The 19,289-nt window shown below is 33.9% G+C and overlaps 4 protein-coding genes across 4 annotated transcripts; 2 read left to right on the plus strand and 2 right to left on the minus strand.

Annotated features, from left to right (window-relative positions):
- Positions 1–3,397: 3,397 nt before the first annotated feature.
- LOC122585768 (desiccation-related protein PCC13-62-like) lies at positions 3,398–4,641 on the plus strand. The gene is made up of 3 exons (XM_043757891.1): positions 3,398–3,758; positions 3,856–4,081; positions 4,168–4,641. Exons 1-3 carry the CDS (start codon positions 3,457–3,459, stop codon positions 4,549–4,551), a joined length of 912 nt encoding a protein of 303 aa, XP_043613826.1. The 5' UTR covers positions 3,398–3,456; the 3' UTR covers positions 4,552–4,641.
- Positions 4,642–5,448: 807 nt separating this feature from the next.
- Positions 5,449–6,115, minus strand: LOC122585944. Its single transcript, XM_043758059.1, has 2 exons — positions 5,746–6,115; positions 5,449–5,676 (listed from the first exon to the last, which is right to left on the minus strand). Exons 1-2 carry the CDS (start codon positions 6,056–6,058, stop codon positions 5,531–5,533), a joined length of 459 nt encoding a protein of 152 aa, XP_043613994.1. The 5' UTR covers positions 6,059–6,115; the 3' UTR covers positions 5,449–5,530.
- A 4,670-nt stretch (positions 6,116–10,785) lies between these two features.
- LOC122595238 (auxin-responsive protein SAUR50-like) lies at positions 10,786–11,127 on the plus strand. Its single transcript, XM_043767575.1, has one exon. The coding sequence runs from the start codon at positions 10,786–10,788 to the stop codon at positions 11,125–11,127; it is 342 nt and encodes a 113-aa protein (XP_043623510.1).
- An 884-nt stretch (positions 11,128–12,011) lies between these two features.
- On the minus strand, positions 12,012–13,418 carry LOC122595248. The gene has a single exon (XM_043767587.1). The coding sequence runs from the start codon at positions 13,416–13,418 to the stop codon at positions 12,012–12,014; it is 1,407 nt and encodes a 468-aa protein (XP_043623522.1).
- Positions 13,419–19,289: the final 5,871 nt, after the last annotated feature.

Here is a 19,289-nt window from a genome sequence, read left to right on the forward strand (position 1 = left end):
TGTTGGGAGTGTTATCGACAAGTTTTTTTTTTTTTTTGTCTTTTTCCTTTAAAGTTTTGGCAAGTTATACCGGTAAGTTTTGGCAAGAATTGGCAAAATTTGGCACTACACCACAACTTTTGGCTAGTTTTTTGCAAGGATTGGCAATGATTTTGCAAAACCACATTATGTCGCGTGATTGGTTAAAAACGTGCCAATTTGCTAAGGATTTGGCACTACACCCTTGCCCCTAAGATCCGGTAATTCATCTACCTCTATCAACTTATTGTATTCTTTTTAATAAAAGATGATTTGCTTTTCTTACATATAATTAAAAAATCTTTTTACAACTCACATGTGAAATTATTAACTATAGTAATAATAGATATGCTTCATGTGTTTAAAAATATATTTAATCCATTTAATTTTTGATACACGGATTTTATATTTTTTTTCTTAATTATTATCATTGATTTTATCATGTGTCAATTCTTTCTTATTAGACATACTTTTAAACCTAAATTTTAAGCATTTTAATCATTTTTTTTTTAACTATAATTGTCAATCTCATCTTTAGTTTTGTCAAATGTTATCGTTTATAATTAAAAGGATGTTTATCAAGATTACTTAGTAACATATGTCACTTATCCATTTTAATCAAACATAATTCAAAACAAAAACAACTAATCGTTAAATAGTCAAAATTTTCTATGAGCCTACATTAAGAAAATGGGCTTGGGCTTCATTACATGCATCAGGCTTCGTCAACGGGTAACGGTGATGTTGAACGCCGGATTTATTACCTTAGTGACTTAGTCCTTTTTTAACTCTGACTTTTACTAAGTTCTATTCCCACTTGGTAAGTGCTATAGTATTATTATATAATTATATTATATCTTAAAAACAATCAATTCATAATTACTAGCACGAATTTATAGGTGATTCTTATGGAATAGTTTCTCATAGAATTTAGAGAACAAGGATATTCATCGCTCGCGTTGCGGGATGCAATAATTATGGATGCGTGATGTCGCGGGAAACTAAAAATATATATATTTAAGGGCAATGCAAAAATATCAGCCGAGAGGAAAAAAAAAGGTTAAAAAAATCTACCAAAAGAAATATAAAAACAATTAAATACAATTAAAACATAAATTATAAAATAAAACAAATTGTTTACAAAACTAAAACAAAAAAAACAATTTTAAAAAATCAAAGGTTTGAAAAAAGATGTAAAAACAAACAAAAAATAAAAACACAGTATAAAAGGAAAAAAATATTAAGTGTAGACAATGTATAAAAAATAAATGTTAAATTTTATTTTATTTTTTTTAAATATTGTGATAAAAAAAAAGAAAATTATATAATTTTAGGGGTAGAAAGAATAAAAAAACAAATGAGAAAGGGCTGGAAAGAAAAACGGGAAAGAGGAGGGGGGCAAAATGAAAAAACTTTTAAAAAAGAAAACGGGCAAATAAAAAGTTTTAGGAGGGTTTCAAAACCGGCACCTCCAACGCCAAAGGTATAAGCCTCAACCACTCCACCAAAATTGTTTTTTGATTAATATAAGACACGTATTATATATATACTAAACGTGCAGTAAATGACAAAAAGACATTGTTAATAAACATGATTATTGTTATTATTATAATGTCAATTTAGCAAAGACTTTAAAGAATCTTATTTTATTTAAATCATACATTGTTTTAGCAAAAACTTAATATTAATTTGACATATTTACAAGCAAGGATGAAGTTTCTGAGGGGCATGGGCCCCGGCTCATGAGTTTCGGCCCCTGGCAAGTTTTTGTTAGGGGTGTTCATAACGCGGTTCAAACCGACAAAACCGAGAAACCGAACCGAAGTTGGACCGAAACCGAGTGGAACCGAAAGTCACGGTACGGTCCACGGTCCCCATATATTATGCCAATTGGTTCTCGGTTCGGTCCGGGTTAAAACCGAAAAAAACATGGTAGACCGAAGACCCGAGAAAAGTGATGGAATTTTAGTTATTTTAGGATTCTATTATTCTATCTTCCTTTGATTTAATATACATTCCTTTTATTTAGCTTAAATATCCTAAATAAATATTAATGAACGTGATTTTCTACAAGAAATCTTCATTAGTTAGTTCTTCGAGTTATAGACTTTACATTAAACCTAAATGTAAATACTTATGCCTATATCTTATTAATATTGACATTGAAAATCGGACATCAGTAGACAGACACGATCAAATTATGGTCAATGTAAAACTTTATATCACACTAACAATATTCAATACACAAATGCTATAACACGTACATATCGACTAGTTGTATACTTCTGTGGCAATGAAACAATGAATCGATCACATAAAAGTAACGCAACATGTGATTAAGGAATAGAAATTAAACAAACATGACACAAAAATTAAAGCCTAACACTCGGTCCTCGGTCCAAACTTCCAAACCCGAAAACCGACTATGAACCGAGCATGAACCGAACCGAAGACATCGGTCCGGTCCTCGGTTCTACGTTTTTGAAAAAACGGTTCTCGGTTCGGTCCTATACATGTCCGGTTCGGTCCGATTCTTGGACCGTGAACACCCCTACTTTTTGTAGTGTATTTCTCGGTTTCATTATTTTTGGCCTATTCTCTTTATTTCAAGCTTTACTACTCTGCATCTCGAAGTAGGGTAGGGTTATATGTTGGAACTATGATGTGATAATCTCCGCCATATTGCCATGTCTATTAGTGGGCACGAGTCTTGTGCTTGGCTAGTCAAAAAGTCGATTCTCGACTCATCGTTAAAAAAAAGCCTTTTGTATTAAATAAATTAAGCTCCGAACAAACATACATCCTAGAAACTAGTACCAAATACAGCCGGTGAGTGAGTTAGAATAGAACTAACTACTACTACCTTTTGTTAAAAGAAGAATGAAAGGTAAGGACCAACCAATTTATTAGTAGCATTTTTTCTAGTGGTACCATTTACCAACTGCACTCTTTCTTTTAGAATTAGTTTTTCTAATAATAAACACATTTATTTATTAAGCAATGGTTTGTGGAAATTAAAAGATGCGTGCAGTAGTAAAGATACACGCATATATAGATAAAGTTTCTTTCTTCATTATTAAAAAGTTGTACTTACACGTCTTGTTACTAAATAAAAACAGTTATTTGATTAGCCATTAATTGTCAACGATATATATCTCAAAATCGAGTCACTTGTTTTAGACAATGCAACTACTACTAGGTACCAATTACAATATTAGAACTAATTATTTGCTAAAAGAAAAAGTTGTAATCTTCAATGAGAACACGCTAATTATATTAATGGTGTACGTAGTGTAACTTCTCAAACACACACAACTTGCTGCCTATAAAAAGCATGCATATAGAGTGATCAAACCAGATACTGATGATCATATCATAATTAAGCCAAAATAAAAGCAAAAAGACAACATAATTAAGCTAGCCATAATCACTCGATTCATGGTACCAATTACAACCTTCTTCCGCTTGTTCGTCTCCCTCCTCTTGTTGTCATCCGTGGCCAGTACTTCAAAAGTGTGGCTGCCTGAATCTGATAGACGTCTACTGGAGTTTCCGTTAAATTTAGAATATTTGGAAGCAGAGTTCTACTTATATGGATCCATAGGTAAGGGTTTGGATGCAATCCAACCAAACCTTACTGGTGGTGGACCACCACCCATTGGTGTAAAAAAGGCTAATCTTAGTCCTCTAGTTAGAGATATCATCGCCCAGTTTGGTTATCAAGAAGTTGGTCATGTCAGGTAAGTAGTTAGTCGATCCATCCTTGTTAAGTTCATACTAGCTAATGTGAGTTCTAATGGAGAACGTAACGTGTATAGATATAAAATTGCAATGCAGGGCAATAAAAAGAAAGGTAGGAGGATTTGCAAGGCCATTGTTGAATTTAAGTGCAGAAGCATTTGCAGCAGTTATAAACAATGCATTTGAAAGACCCTTATATCCGATTTTCAATCCGTATGCAAACAGCATCAATTATCTGATAGCATCCTACGTCATCCCTTATGTCGGTCTCACTGGTTATGTTGGTACAAATCCAAAACTTCTAAGTCCTACTGCTAAAAAGGTACTACTGGTTTTTATGCAATAACTTAGGAATAAAGGAATTGTTAGTTAGTTTATTAATTTTATTACATTAAATGTCATATGCAGCTTTTAGCGGGTCTTTTGGGAATAGAATCAGGTCAAGATGCAGTTATCAGAACCCTTCTGTATGAAAGAAAAGCACAAAGAGTAATCCCATATGGGATCACAGTAGCTGAATTTACTGTCAGGATTTCAGAGTTACGAAACAGGTTAGGACGTGCGGGTCTAAAAGATGAAGGCTTGATAGTCCCGGTTTACTTAGGAGCTGAAGGGAAGGTAACAGGAAACATACTGGCTGGGAATAGAAGCTCATTGTCATATGGTCGAACACCAAGAGAAGTACTACGCATAGTTTATCAAACTGGTAAAGAACAAGTTCCTGGTGGCTTTTTTCCTTGTGGTGCTAATGGGACAATTGCTAGACAATATCTGCATTCCAGGAACTCCTGAATTTGGAACAAATGAATTGGTTTTTATTTAATTTTTATTGTTTAATATCGATGATGAAACATAAATAAATGTAACGATTGATACTTCTACTACAACCTTAATATATATCTGTTGCTTAAAAACTACTCTAGCTATCTGCGATTCCGGCCCTGAGTTTACCTGATTTGCCAATCTGATCTAACTATTACTCAACTTATCACAAGTTCACAACCAATAATGCATGTGATAGATTGATATGTTAAGCTACTATAGATTGATGGTAATACTAAAAACTGAAAGACATATATGTACATAATCCAAAAACACTTGTTTACTTTTGTACCCAAATCAAAAGATATGTATACAAAAACCCATCACCACCACTTCCCTCTATATTATGATCCATTGATCATTATGTGTGTGGTCCCTATGGTATGATGGGCATGAAATTTGATAAAATATCATCATCCATTTATCTAACTAAAGATTCAAAAGTCCCTTTCTTCATAGATAAATAAAGGAATTAGACGAAAAACCCACCACAAAAGATGAAATAGTTGCACTTTTTGCTTTAGGGATACTAGTAGTATTTTGGAACCACCATGGGACAATTTTTGTACTTCACTCTTATATGATTCTTTTTTTTTTCTCTTTTTCACTTTATTTTTTAAGTTTCTGTTTTAAAAATCAATAGCCGATTATTCGGTCAAATTGTGATACTTGATACTGAACCCAAACAATCCGGACCCAGATAATCTATATCCTTATTTGGTTTATTAATGAAAATTTACAAGAACAACTCAACAAACAAGCATCAATCAATGGGCTTATACATATTACTTCAATGTTGGGCTGCAAAACTAACAAGCTTAATTTGAGGTCATGTTTATAGCGTTTTATGTTTTGTCATCTGGAGGAAAGTCAAAAGTTTACTTCTATATGTTATCATAACTAGTACGGTAATTCCTAAGTTATTCAATTTCCAATGATCCATATTGATTTAACAAAGTATTTTGTAATTAAAGAAACATTTGTAACCTGTGCTCATACTGTATTCTGCATCAACTTCTTCATGCAATCCACCAAAGGGCCAAACTGCCTCCATCTTTTGCTGCATCATTTCTTGGACACACTTTACTTCAACTCCTATAAAACCAACTGACCAAATTAGATATGATAAAGCTAACAAAAAAGCTTCTTAAACTTGAGGCATACCATCTGCTCCTGCCACCACCGTCGGCCCAATGATGACAACTGCATTCCTTTTCCTCCTCTTCCTCTTGCCCTTCGTGTCACCGGACCCTGACCCTGACCCTAATACCATCCCAGTTCCAATACCAAAGTTACCTATATCCGATAGAGACCTTATCGAGTTTGCTTTAAATCTAGAATACCTAGAAGCCGAGTTTTTCTTATATGGGTCCATGGGCAGGGGTTTGGATTCCATCCAACCAAATCTGACCGGTGCTGGACCACCACCCATTGGTGCAAGGATGGCTAAACTTACTCCTGGCTTCAGAAATATCATCACTCAATTCGCTTTTCAAGAAGTTGGTCACATCAGGTCCTTTTTAAATCTTCTATTCATTTTCTTTCTTGTGTGCAAATATCACAATCTTGATTTTCATAACAAAATAAGCATTCAGTTGCAGAGAAATGAATATACCAAATGATACGCCACGAACATCTTTATAAACATGAAACTAGTTACAAACCCGTGACAGTTTGTTATACTTTTCTTGATTTGTTGATAATATTTTCTTTTTATTTTATATATATATATACATATCAGAGCTATAAAGAGGGCAATACCAGGATTTCCAAGGCCATTGTTGAATCTGACAGTACAAGCATTTGCAACAGCAATGAACAAAGCATTTGGAAGGCCTTTGTTTCCACCTTTTAATCCCTATGCCAACAATATCAACTACATGCTCGCCTCCTATATGATCCCTTATGTTGGCCTCACCGGCTACGTTGGCGCAAATCCAAAACTTATATCTCCTAGAGCCAAAAAGGTTTATAATTATTTATACCGGTATCTGTGTTTCAATTTGCTTTCCATATCTATTGGTGTTATTTGATACTTTGAGCACTAAAATTTGCAATATGTTTATTTATCTACTGCCAATATGTTTATATATCACTATTTGTTATATTAATTACCAGCTTGTAGCCGGTCTTCTGGGAGTAGAAGCGGGCCAGGATGCAGTTCTGAGGACCCTTCTTTACAAACTTGCATCAGTTCGAGTAATGCCATATCGCATCACAGTAGCTGAGTTCACCAACAGAATCTCACGGTTACGAAACAACTTGGCTCGTGCTGGCCTAAAAGACGAAGGCCTTGTTATCCCGGCTTACCAAAGTGTTGAAGGAAAAATAACGGGAAATCTACTGATTGCTGATACAAACTCGCTGTCATATGGTCGTACACCAGAGGAAATACTTCGTATCGTGTATGGAAGTGGGAACGAACACGTCCCTGGAGGATTTTATCCTCGGGGTGCTAGCGGGTCAATTGCCAGAAAATACTTGAGGAAGTTTACAAATAATAATTTAGACAACTGATCATAGCCCTTTTCCTTTAAGTTATACGCATACATATATATCAGAGGTTTAATGTTTGTAATGAAACATATAAGAATATTATCATCGATCATTATATATGTCTCCTGCTGCAATCTTAATCCTTATTCTATATATTTTCTCTATATGGTAAAACTGAAAAGAAAACATATTTGATGTATGAAAACACTTAAGGCATTCTATTGTATTACACCTTAGATGTCTAAATTTGCAATGAAAAAAACTAAGCAACAATGTAATACAATTATACAATACTGTTTGAACAGAATTTGGCATTGGGTCCTAGATTTTCCAATTGTAGGCCTTTAATCTTTCTTAATGGATGCTTAATTGGTTATTACCAAAAAAAAAAAAAAATGAATGAATCATATTTAAAAGATCAAAAGAGGAACTAAAAGGTAGTTTTGGAACAGATAAGATGAAAAGAAAAAACGAAACAAGAATGTAATACAAAATCGTTTGAACAAAATTTGGCATTGGGCCAAAATGCTTCCTAGATAGCCCAATTGTAAGCCTTTGAATTCCCTTAATCCACGGTTACAAAAACAAAGATGAAATTTTATATTGAAATTTGAAAAGGATAGTTCTGAAAATAGATTTCGCATGTATGGCTTTCTAATATGGAATGTGATACATGTACCACCACTTTTGATAAATCTACCACAGTGGTGCATTAAATGCTTGTACAATGAGCTGTATAACCTGTACAATGTGATAAATTTATCAAAAACTGTGGTACGAATATCACTACTCTTCTAATATCTACTTAAAAGTTTTTTTTCTTTTCTATTTTTGGATCAAAGTCATGCTTCTGAAGTTTGATTACATGAAAGTTCATGATAATGTAATCATGACTTTTCTAATCTATATAGATAGAAGTAGATTTACATCAGTCTTATTATTTTAGAAAGTAGGCATGTTCTCAATCATTTTGATCATATGTGCCACTTTCCACCCAAACATATGCTTCACATTGCCTATTTTAGATAGCATCAATACTCTCCCAACCAAAGTGGTCAAATCATTTCCAAACTCTCCTACCACAACCTTTTGGTAGTTTGGTCACATCATCTTGATGTCTTGATGTCTTGATTAATAATGCGAACTTTGACTCGCAATACCAAAACTCCATGTGATTGCGTGCAGCGTGTCAGTGACTATCGAGACAAATCATAAAACATATAAACCAAAAAATCTTAAACGTAGATATGAAGTTTGGCAGAAGTGAAATGCAATTCTCACTTCTTTTAGGTATTTATTTTAGGATTTCTATGTATGCGCACACATTTTTATTTCTCAAACGTCCATTGCTTTACCATCTAGAAGTTCTTTTAATCATGCAATATACATGTTCGTACAATATCGTACAGATGTGTTTAATTTTGATTAAACAAGCAAAGTAAATGAAGTCTCTTTAAAGCAAATTCGAACTGATACACAAACCAGTTCACATTTTTTAAAATGCCCAACTGCCCATGGCTTCCATCATCTCCATCTCCTCTCTCTCTCTCTCACTCATATAAATATATGTATATATATGATATACTGATATGATACATATGATATGAGCTCCTTATCATCTTAACACTATAAACAAATAGCTCCAATTGTCTGCCAGCAAAAAATTCCTCTCTTTCTTTCTCTCTCTCAAACACACAGCCCTTGCTAAAAGCACACATACATATACTTATAGATACATAATATAATATATACATATACATAAAGATATAAAAATGTTGCAGGGGGAGAATCTAAAAGCATGGCTTAGAAAAAGGATGCATACCACTGGAGTTGTACCATGGTTCAGGTATGAAAAGCGGCGCCCATGGATTATCAGACGGAAATCATCATCAATGCATGAAGATGATGAAGAAAAAAACTATATTCCAAGGGATGTCCCAAAGGGTCATTTGGCAGTCTATGTAGGTGAAAACCAGAGCAGGTTTGTCATCAATGTGAAGCTGTTAAAAAACCATTTGTTCAGTGCGCTGTTGGATCAAGCTCAAGAAGAGTACGGCTTCACCACTGAATCCAGACTATATATCCCCTGCCATGAGGATATTTTCCTCGGTGTGCTTCGATGTGCAAAGGATATAAGATTCACTTCCTGCCTTTGAATTTTGAGTGGATTTTGATAAAAGACTTGAAAACAATATCTGATGTAGCACAATCACTTATTGCAAGATAAATAAAGCCCACTTTTTTCTCAAGGATTCTTGATTATAGATGGAGTCATTGATCTCGGCCTTGTTTTTTTAGCACCATAGGTAGAGGAAACTAATTACAATAGAAAATTGATGATCAAAAGCCATCAAAGTCTAATGACAGATTTTAGGGCAGATGCTGACTGTGGTGCAGTGTTATCGAAACCATGACCAAATTGGTTTAGCTAGTGAAGTACAAAGAGACCAAAAAGTGCAAATCTAACTATAAAACGATGAGCATATAAATACAGATGATATAATTCACCAACCTTGAAATAAAAGAAAATGAAGTACATATATTTCCTTGTCAGGCGTACTGTAATTCCTAACTTTAAAGTGGCAATAACATCCATTCAATTGGTTATACAATAGAAAGTAACTCCCAAAGCCGTCTTCCACGGGTTTTGGGTCCCAATACCGTCTTCGACGGTGTATGGGGGAGTTGATATGTAGACAGCCTTACCCCTACCAAAGGTAGAGAGGCTGCTTCCAGGTTCTACAATAGGTAGAAAAGGACCTCCAGCCTTGCTGGGCATGAGGATCGAACCCATGACCTCTGTTTCTGAAGGCATGAGCTCCAACCACTGATCCAACCCAGTTAGTTTCTTCAATTGGTTATACAATAATATAACTGAAACACGTTTAAGAAGGAAAACACAAGCAATGACAATCATATGTAGCCGGGTACCCTGCACTTTGAGCCTCAGAGGGAAAGTATCCACCTAATAGAGTTTACTCCTTTTCCATGTATATTATACTTTCTGCTTTTAAAGTCATAAACTTACTCTATAATTGTCATCAGTCATTGCAAATAAATCTACAAGTAAAACGGGGCGTATTCGAATTAATGAATTATGATCACTTTTATGCCAAAAAGGGGGGCCTAAAAAACAAAACCAAAGTTGTCTATGACTTTGGTGAAATGAGCCACTGACCACTCAAACAATATTCACATTCCCAGATTTTGAAGGGATCTATACTCAAGCTAAGTGCTCATCAACTTTCAATCATTTTCAGTGGCCACATTATTATTGTGTAATCTTTCCCTCTCCATCACTCCAATATGATGTCTTAATCAATTATAGCGGACATCGATTCACCACCATTCAAAAAGTCCAAAACCCCATGTGATGCATGCGTCATAGTACTGAATATTGAGCAGATGTTTTAACAGCAAACAGAGAACGCGTATCTATAACGAAGATATGAAAGTAGGCAGAATACATATCCCATGTAGTTATGTGTTATTTATGTGTGTATATTAAGTATAAGACTGAGCTCTTAAACATCTATACATAAGACAGACAGACCCTATATATAGAATATAGATCTCTCCAAGTTGCCTACCACCAACATATCCCCCCCCCCCCCCCCCCCCCTTCTTTTTTCTCTCTCTCTCTCTCTCTCTCTCACACACACACACTCTGAGAAGCAAATCTAAATATCCATACATAAACGTATAACGATGATGCAAGTGAAGATTCTGAAAGCATGGCCTAGAAGGAGGCAGCCTAATAATGGAGGTGTAAGCTGTGAAACATGGTGCTCATGGAAATTATCATCGTCCATGCATAAAGATGAGGATGAAGACTACATTCCAAGAGATGTCCCAAAGGGTCATTTGGTAGTCTATGTTGGTGAAAACAAAAGCAGGTTTGTCATCAATGTGAAACTGCTAAAAAATCCTATGTTCATCGAATTGTTGGATCAAGCTCGAGAAGAATACGACTTCACTACTGATTGCCAGCTCTATATCCCTTGCCATGAGTACGTTTTCCTTAGTGTGATTCATTGTGCAAGGGATTAAAGATTCACCTTCTAACATTAAAGCTTGAGCGGATTTTACTAAAAGAATTGAAATTAGTGTGAAGTATGCATGGTTAATGCAAGATAAATGAATACCAAGTTTTGAAGAATATACTAAATTAGATGAGGAGTCAATGACCAAACTTTGACCTTCAATTTTTAGTACCAGTGTTTAGGGAACTAATAAGTAATAACAATACTAAATCGATCATCAAACCATCAAAGTCTGCTGTTCTGATCAAATCCTGTCTTGAGTACATTTCCCTCAATATGGTTCATTGCGCAAGGGATAGAAGATTCACCTTTTGCATTTAGAATTCAAGTAAATTTTATGAAAAAAAATGAATGTTAGTGTATAGTATGCAGCTTTGTTACAAGATAAATAACACCCGTTTTTGAGGAATTCATAGCTGAAGATGAAGACACTGATCAAATTCTGAGCTTGTTTTTCTAGTACTGCTATCGGGGAAACTAATAACCATAACACAAATACACCATTAAAGTCCAGTAATTTTGATCAAATTTGGCCGTGTTGTGACTGCAACACATTTTTCTCAATGTAACTAGAACTAAAATGTTCAAAAACTGAAATACAAAGACCATATATCAAGTCTTTAAAACTATAATGACAACGTAGATGTTGCTCTTTATCTTACAAGTCTAAAGTGGTAGAAAAAAGTACATGTATTCAATTGTAAGCCATCATGTAATTCCTAGAAGAAAAGCATAACAACAATTTCATCTGGAGAAATATGCACATACTATACAAAAGCATCTAGTTCATATCATCTAGCACTTGTAATGCTAATTGACACAGATTTAAGAAGGCAAAAATATGAATAAAAAGATTACCACTTCATAGTGCATTTTCTGCAGGAATCCACATCATCTATCATCTTCTAGCATCGTTTCAAGCTCTTTTTGACCAAATGGTACTCCACTAGATCTAGCATCCATGGATTTCACGGAGAAGTAATAAAACATCCATGCGACAATAAAGTACACTTCCATAAAAGATTGGACAATGGAAGTAAACACCTTCCCAAAAATATATGTAAGTACGTGTCTTGCAAATGACCCACAAACGATACCTTCTAAACACTTGAGATTTATCGCAGGATGAATCATTACCGTCAACAAATGCCACCCTTCTTTAATAACTTCCTTTCCGGATTTTCTTGAATCCACCATAACCACACAAGCATCCACCGCAAAAACAAAGGACAAAAGCATATCCATCAAAAACCATGATAACATAAAACCATAAATCTCCTTATCAAACCCTTTTATCCAAGGAGTAACATTCGAATACGGGATAAACTTCAACCTAACAAAAATCTTAAACAACGAATATTGATCCTCTATCTCTCCAAAATACCAAACACCCAACAACTGAGTCAATGCATCCCTAACCACCCATCTCATTACAATAAATCCACACAATCTTTTCATCCCTAAATTCGCACCGTTCCAAAACGTCTTAACAAACGACTTGTAACTCTTCAAATAACCGTTCACTACTAACACAAACACAACCCCATGAACCCAAGAATGAGTAGCAACAAACCCAAGAATCATAAACCCATATGCAGCAGCCAATCCCCCAACAAGATACACCAATGTACTCGCATCTTGATGGTCAAGATCAAACCTTTTTAACAAAAAATCGAAATCGGTTTCATTCTGTGACAGCCCATCATCATTTCGCACAGACCCACTAATATTTTCTAGTTTTTCAACAATCTTGATTGTTTTAAAAGACATTTTAGCACTGGACTTAACAGTTTCTAAAACCCTAATTCCATTATCTGATACAAAATTAGAAAAACCAAATTGGGGATCAAAGGAATCAAGTATAAGTAGAGTAGCATTTAATTGTGGCTTTATAAAGTTACCACCAAAGAAGCGGTGATCAAGTTCTTCATCGCCGGAAAAGAAATCATCATCTAGGGTTCCGACACGGGTGAGCTGCAGAAAAGGACGGTGCCGCTGCCGCTGCCGGAGATTATAGGTGGTTGATGGTGGTGGTGGTGGTGGTGGGTTTGGTGGAAGTTGAATTCTTGAAATGAGGGTTTGTACGGATGGGTCATTATCAATGAAGGAAATAAGGGAATGAGTGGCGGTTTCAATGTTAGCGCGAATCGAAAGTAGAAGCCAAGAAAGGACGAGGAAGATGAGGGTGTCACGGCGCGTGGAGAAGATGGTGGTGGTTGTATGGTGGATGATTTGGTTGGTGGTTTGGAGGTGGAGGATGGTTGGCGTTGGTGGTGGTGGTGGATGATGGTGGTTCATGGTGGTTTTGTTTGACGAAAAGATAGTTGGTTGATGGATGGATCTTGGTTTTTGTATTATTGGTCACGTTATAGAGTTGGACGTATGATGTATGAATTGGTCAAATTAACTTCTGAGTTTTAATACTATAAAATTCTTTTTGATGTCTCAAATTATTTGATATTTTTTATTCATATGTTTGCATATTTGTTCATGGATATTGTGAATGTAAAACACTTGAGTTGGTGATTGTTTTGATTTCCTTATTTGGTCTTTTTCATGAATATTATTTTCGAGTGCGTTCTTCGTGCATTCAAATGACCAAAATGAGTCTTTAAAATGTATCAACGTCATGTTCTAGATCCTTACACAGTTACACATCCCCCAAACGAATCCAATTGGTCTACTAATTCATATCCTACTTTTATGATTTTAATGTAAAGCAGGGATGGTATGCGGAACCATACTGAACCGTCCAGAAACTGACTAGAATCAAAACCGAAAACCACTTATGAAAATCGAAACCGTACCGGTATTTTGGTTTTTTACCTCATTAGTACCGAATTTTGAATTGTGTCATACTTGGAGGTTGAATCAGGAAGCTCATGGCTCATGGCTGAATTAAAATGAGTGAATATGGTCATGATTCATGAAGAAGGTCACAAGCATCACCCTTATCAGAGAATGGAGTTTTGCTTTTCATGATTTAACAGTTAAACATAATATATGTATATATTTTTTTGAGAAATGTCAAATTCTAATAATTATGGAGTTTTTGTTTTAATTATACTATTTGGCTTATTTTTGGTGTCCAGTTAAAAGTTGTGTTACAATCTCTTCACGTGTCATATACTCATATGTATTAGTTGAAAGCGTTATTACACTTTGTTGTTCACTTGTCATATATAATAGTTAAAAGTGTTATTAGACCTCGTTCTCATGTCATAAGTGATAGTTAAAAGTGTTATTACATCTGGTTCATATGTCATATGCGATAGTTAAAAGTGTTATTACACCTGCTTCACGTGTCATATGTGATAGTTAAAAGTGTTATTACATCTTGTTCACGTGTCATATGTGATACTTAAAAGTGTTATTACACATTGTTTACGGCACATATGTGACAGTTAAAAGTGTTATTACATCTCGTTTATGGGTCATATGTGATAGTTAGAAGTGTTATTATACCTCATTCACGTGTCAAGTATGATAGCTAAAAGTGTTATTGCACGTTCTTCACGTGTCATATGCATGTGATAGTTAAAAGTACGTTATTACACCTTGTTCACTTGTCATATTTAATAGCTAAAAGTGTTATTACAAATGGTTCACTTGCCACGTGTAATAGTTAAAAGTGTTATTACACTTTGTTTATGTGTCATAATTGATAGTTAAAAGTGTTATTACACCTGGTTCACGTGTCATATTTGATTGGTTAAAAGTGTTATTACACCTAGTTCACATGTCATATGCGACAGTTAAAAGTGTTATTACACTCCGTTTATGTGTCATAATTTGATAGTTGAAAGTGTTTTTAAACTCCGTTTATGTGTCATAAGTTGATAGTTGAAATTGTTATTACACATGCTTCACGTGTCATATGTGATAGTTAAGGTGTTATTACACCTGGTCCACGTCTCATATGAGATAGTTAAGTGTTATTACAAACCTATTCACATGTCATTTGTGAAAGTTAATAATGTTATTTAGAGATGCACAAAAAAACCGGTTAACTTAACCGAACCTAAGCCTAACCGGTTAGGGACCGAATCCGTACAAACCAGTTATAGGTTACCATTAACCGTCAGTTCCTAACCGATCCTTACTTTCAAAACAAAAACCGATCTTTAACCGGTTAACCTATAACCGGTTATTTTACAAAATAATAACCGGTTAACCTATATATAATATATAAAAAAGTAAAAGAAAACTAGAAAAGTCCAGATGATGCACCCAACAACAAATATATATATATATATATATATATATATATATATATATATATTATAAAAGATTTTTATGGATTTCTTTAGATCAATACTTGCCGTCGTGATTTGAAGGAATTCAGATCAATACTTACCGCCGTCATCAATACTTGCTGCCAGACGTCGGAACTTATGTAATCAAAACGACGTAGAAGATCATATCGCAAGGTAAAGAAGCCTTACTTATTTCATCTGATGATGATGATGATTCTGATAGAGATAGATATATTAATAATGATAAAAATAATATGTATAATAATAGATATAGTAGATTTGATGTACAATTGAGCATGATAAGGAGTAGAGGACTTAATTGGATGAGCCAGAGGATAAGAAATGGAAGTCAGGTTTTGTGGTTGGAGAAATGAGGGATGAGATTGGTTAATGATAAAAGGAAGAGTCGGAGGAGTTTATAGTGGCCGGTTAAAAAAAAACCGAAAATAGGTTAACCACTACCGGTTAAGCGGTTTTTTATTAACCGAAATTGATCGGTTTCATCGGTTGGGGTTTTTTCATATAGAAACCGGTTATTTTTTTAGAAAAAATAACCGGTTTCGGTTATTAAAAAAAATAACCGGAACCGGTTAACTGGTATTTGCACCTCTAATGTTATTACACCTTTATTTATGTGGTACAGTGTCGGCCCTGGGCCCCTGGCTATGGATAGCCTGGGCTTAAGCCCATAACAACATACAGATTGGGGGCGACAAGTTTTTAGCCCAAACTATTGTATATGTGCTAGGCTCATATATTAAAGATAACACAACGCTTTTCACTTTAACAAATAATACACAGATATCCAAATTTGAGCGTTTCTACTTCCCATCTTTTTCTTTTTCATAGTCGTATCAGATCAATATTCCTTCAAGCTTTCACTTAATATCTTGTATCATTAATCATCGATCATCCTTCACGTACAAACCTATACATGATAATACGAAGGTATATAAAATATATGCTGCCACCGAATTTTTTGTTTTTGCAATAGCCCAAACAAACGACATTTGTAGGGTTCTTTTTAAGTGATATCTATTTAACTTATAATATCTCTTTAATTTTTAGCTTTTATATAGTATGTACAATGATATGTAAATTATATATATATATATATATATATATATATATATATATATATATATATATATATATATTGTTGGTAGAGCATAGAGAAAAAATTAATCTATACTTTTGATCTAAACCATTCAAAATAAATAAAATGTGTAATCTTAACCATTTAAATTCAAATTACTATAAATATCATAAACAAACATGGTAAGGTTTTAGTATAGAAATACAACTTAAAGAAGACTGGGAAAAAAATATCGACACCTTTGAATAAAAAAAAAGGTCAAACATGTGGTTTTATACATGCCAAGATTTTCTGGTTGGTAAACATTTCCAATCTAAATTTATACATATAGAAACGAAATGAAAACAATTTTTAAGTTTCATTAAGGAAAGTAAAAAAAACGTAATTAATAACTCATATTTTTATAAATACGTAAACGATGTATTACATGCCATCATAAAAAATGTAAATCTTTTCTTCTCATTTCAATTCATCAATATTTTCAAGCATCTAAGATAAAGAATGTATTGTGTTATAACATTCATATATTTTTATATTGGGATAAGTATCCTGGAATGTAACAAACTTTGGACGAATATCTATAGTAGGAAATAACTAAAGTTGTGTGTATTGTATGTAAACAACTTTAAAAAATGTTTATTGTATGTAACAAAACATACGTGGCAACCATATAGAGGTGCCACTTGTCTTATTATAATTGGTTGAATACATTTTCTTACATATAATAAACATTATTTTCGAGTTGTTTACATACAATACACACAACTTTAGTTATTTCTTACTATAGACATTCGTTCAAAGTTTGTTACATTCCAAGATACTTATCCTTTTTATATTTGTCCATATGATATGATGTTATAGCAACCATTTATGGTATTTAAAATACTTATATTTTTTTTAACCATGTCAAACATTTTTTAGTCTTTGATGTACCAAATTCAACTAATACTAACTTATATAAGTTTCATAATAAAATACCAATTTATAATATAAACATTAAGTGTAGAATGGAATAATACAAAAAAAAACTCAAAAAGTATAGTTTAGAATTGACTGGTATTGTGACATATTGAAAAATAGAAAAGAAAAGTGGTTAGTTTACACAATTTGTGCATTATACTTCATAATAAAAATGGGTTATTATTATTGTAGTGATAATAAACAAACATTATATAATATTTAAAGAAAATACTAGATACATACCCACGTGATGTGACAACAATAGTGGTAGCGGTGACGATGTGACAATGGCAACAACCAGTACTTGATGGGTGGTGGAGGCGACAATGGTGACGGTAGTACTGGCGTGGTGGTAAATGTAAAAGTACTTCATGTTAAGGGGGTATGTAATTATTTTAAGGGTTAAGAAACTATGTTGTAGATAATTTCACTAAGTGTAGTATAGGTTGCCAATTTGGTTGATAAGCCATTGGTAAGGTCTTTGACTTTGAGGTATTCCAACATGTCCCGCTTCTAAATTGGCAAGGGTGGGTTAATTAGAGGAGGGGCGTTGAAAATAATCGACCCGAGCCCGATATGAAAAGCGCGATAAAAATCTCAACCCAAAGATGTCAATCCGTTAACCCAAACCCAACCCATCAATCCACAAAAAATCGATCGACGGGTTAAGTGGGTTGTTAGATTATTTTAGCTGACACAAGTCACATGGGTTGGTGGGTTCGTAGGTTGCCGAATTGATTTTAGGTCAAACGAGTTATGGGTTCATGGGTCATATGGCATGATGGGTTGACCTATTTAAAAATTTATATAAGTTTAAAATATTTTCGGGTTGACAGGTCGACCTGTTAATCCGAAAGGTCAACCAACCCGAAAGAATCAGCTTGGCGGGTTAAAGGGTCCAAAGTATGCAAATATAATCCGGGTTTTTTCGCGTTGGTTTTGGGTTGGATCAGTATTGATAGACTCAATATGTTATCCCAAAATATATAAGAGTTAAAAAAGTTTATCTTGACATTATGCTCGATTTCACAATAAATTTCATCTTTATTTACTATAAGACTTATACTTTTCGCAATATGTGATGCAAGTTAAGGTTATTTGTAACCCGGTCACCGACCGAGTATTAATCAAGTAAGTATATTGTTAGACATGAAAGTAATACTAATTAAATTTGTGTTGATAAAAATAATATTGGGACGAATAATGTTGAAAATGAAGTTTTTTAAGTCTTATTTACAAATAAAGTTTACATTTTTAAGTATTGAAAGGAGGTTTTAGCTAATGTAAAAAGTTATGACAAAATAATTGAAGTTTTTGCACATAAAGCTCATTTTAGATGATTCGTATGTAGTACTTTCGATTCAAAGTTTAACTCATCATATTGTAGATTTATAACTTATTATCTATTAAAAAAAATAGTATGGGAATATAAGCTGTCTAGTTTGAATATGTTCTAAACCCTTAAAATATTTGTGTTGTATTATGTATAGCTTTTGACATGGGCATATTTTCTGCTACCATTTAGCTCTAAGTATCAAAATCTTCATGACCGGCTCTGATAGTGTTATACGTGGTTACGTTGGCCAAATGTATAAATTTTCAAACTAAAATTTGGGAAGAATGATGACGCAACCCTCATTCACTCCATCCACTAAAACCTAAAAAGAGAAAAAGCTATCAAATTGTTGCATCGAAGAAGATTTCATGGAATGTGATCACCCATTGTTAGTTAACCATCAAGTTACAGTGTCACCAAGTAAGGTTGTCATCCACTCATCCTGTTGAGTGTTGAGTGAATAATCTTACGCGCCCCGTATCACGACCTTGTTAATTGGTATTTTGACCACCCAGTTTTTG

This window comes from Erigeron canadensis, chromosome 1 (assembly GCF_010389155.1).
Source record: "Erigeron canadensis isolate Cc75 chromosome 1, C_canadensis_v1, whole genome shotgun sequence".
NCBI lineage: Eukaryota > Viridiplantae > Streptophyta > Magnoliopsida > Asterales > Asteraceae > Erigeron > Erigeron canadensis.

Bases quoted from the DNA above. Each gene is read 5' to 3' on its own strand.
- LOC122595238 (XM_043767575.1), top strand. From the start codon at position 10,786: ATGATGCAAGTGAAGATTCTGAAAGCATGGCCTAGAAGGAGGCAGCCT.
- LOC122585944 (XM_043758059.1), bottom strand. From the start codon at position 6,058: ATGATATTTCTGAAGCCAGGAGTAAGTTTAGCCATCCTTGCACCAATG. The intron at 5,677-5,745 runs GTATGCCTCAAG...TTGGTTTTATAG, and splicing joins GGTGGTGGCAGGAGCAGATG to GAGTTGAAGTAAAGTGTGTC.
- LOC122595248 (XM_043767587.1), bottom strand. From the start codon at position 13,418: ATGAACCACCATCATCCACCACCACCACCAACGCCAACCATCCTCCAC.
- LOC122585768 (XM_043757891.1), top strand. From the start codon at position 3,457: ATGGTACCAATTACAACCTTCTTCCGCTTGTTCGTCTCCCTCCTCTTG. The intron at 3,759-3,855 runs GTAAGTAGTTAG...ATTGCAATGCAG, and splicing joins CAAGAAGTTGGTCATGTCAG to GGCAATAAAAAGAAAGGTAG. The intron at 4,082-4,167 runs GTACTACTGGTT...TGTCATATGCAG, and splicing joins TAAGTCCTACTGCTAAAAAG to CTTTTAGCGGGTCTTTTGGG.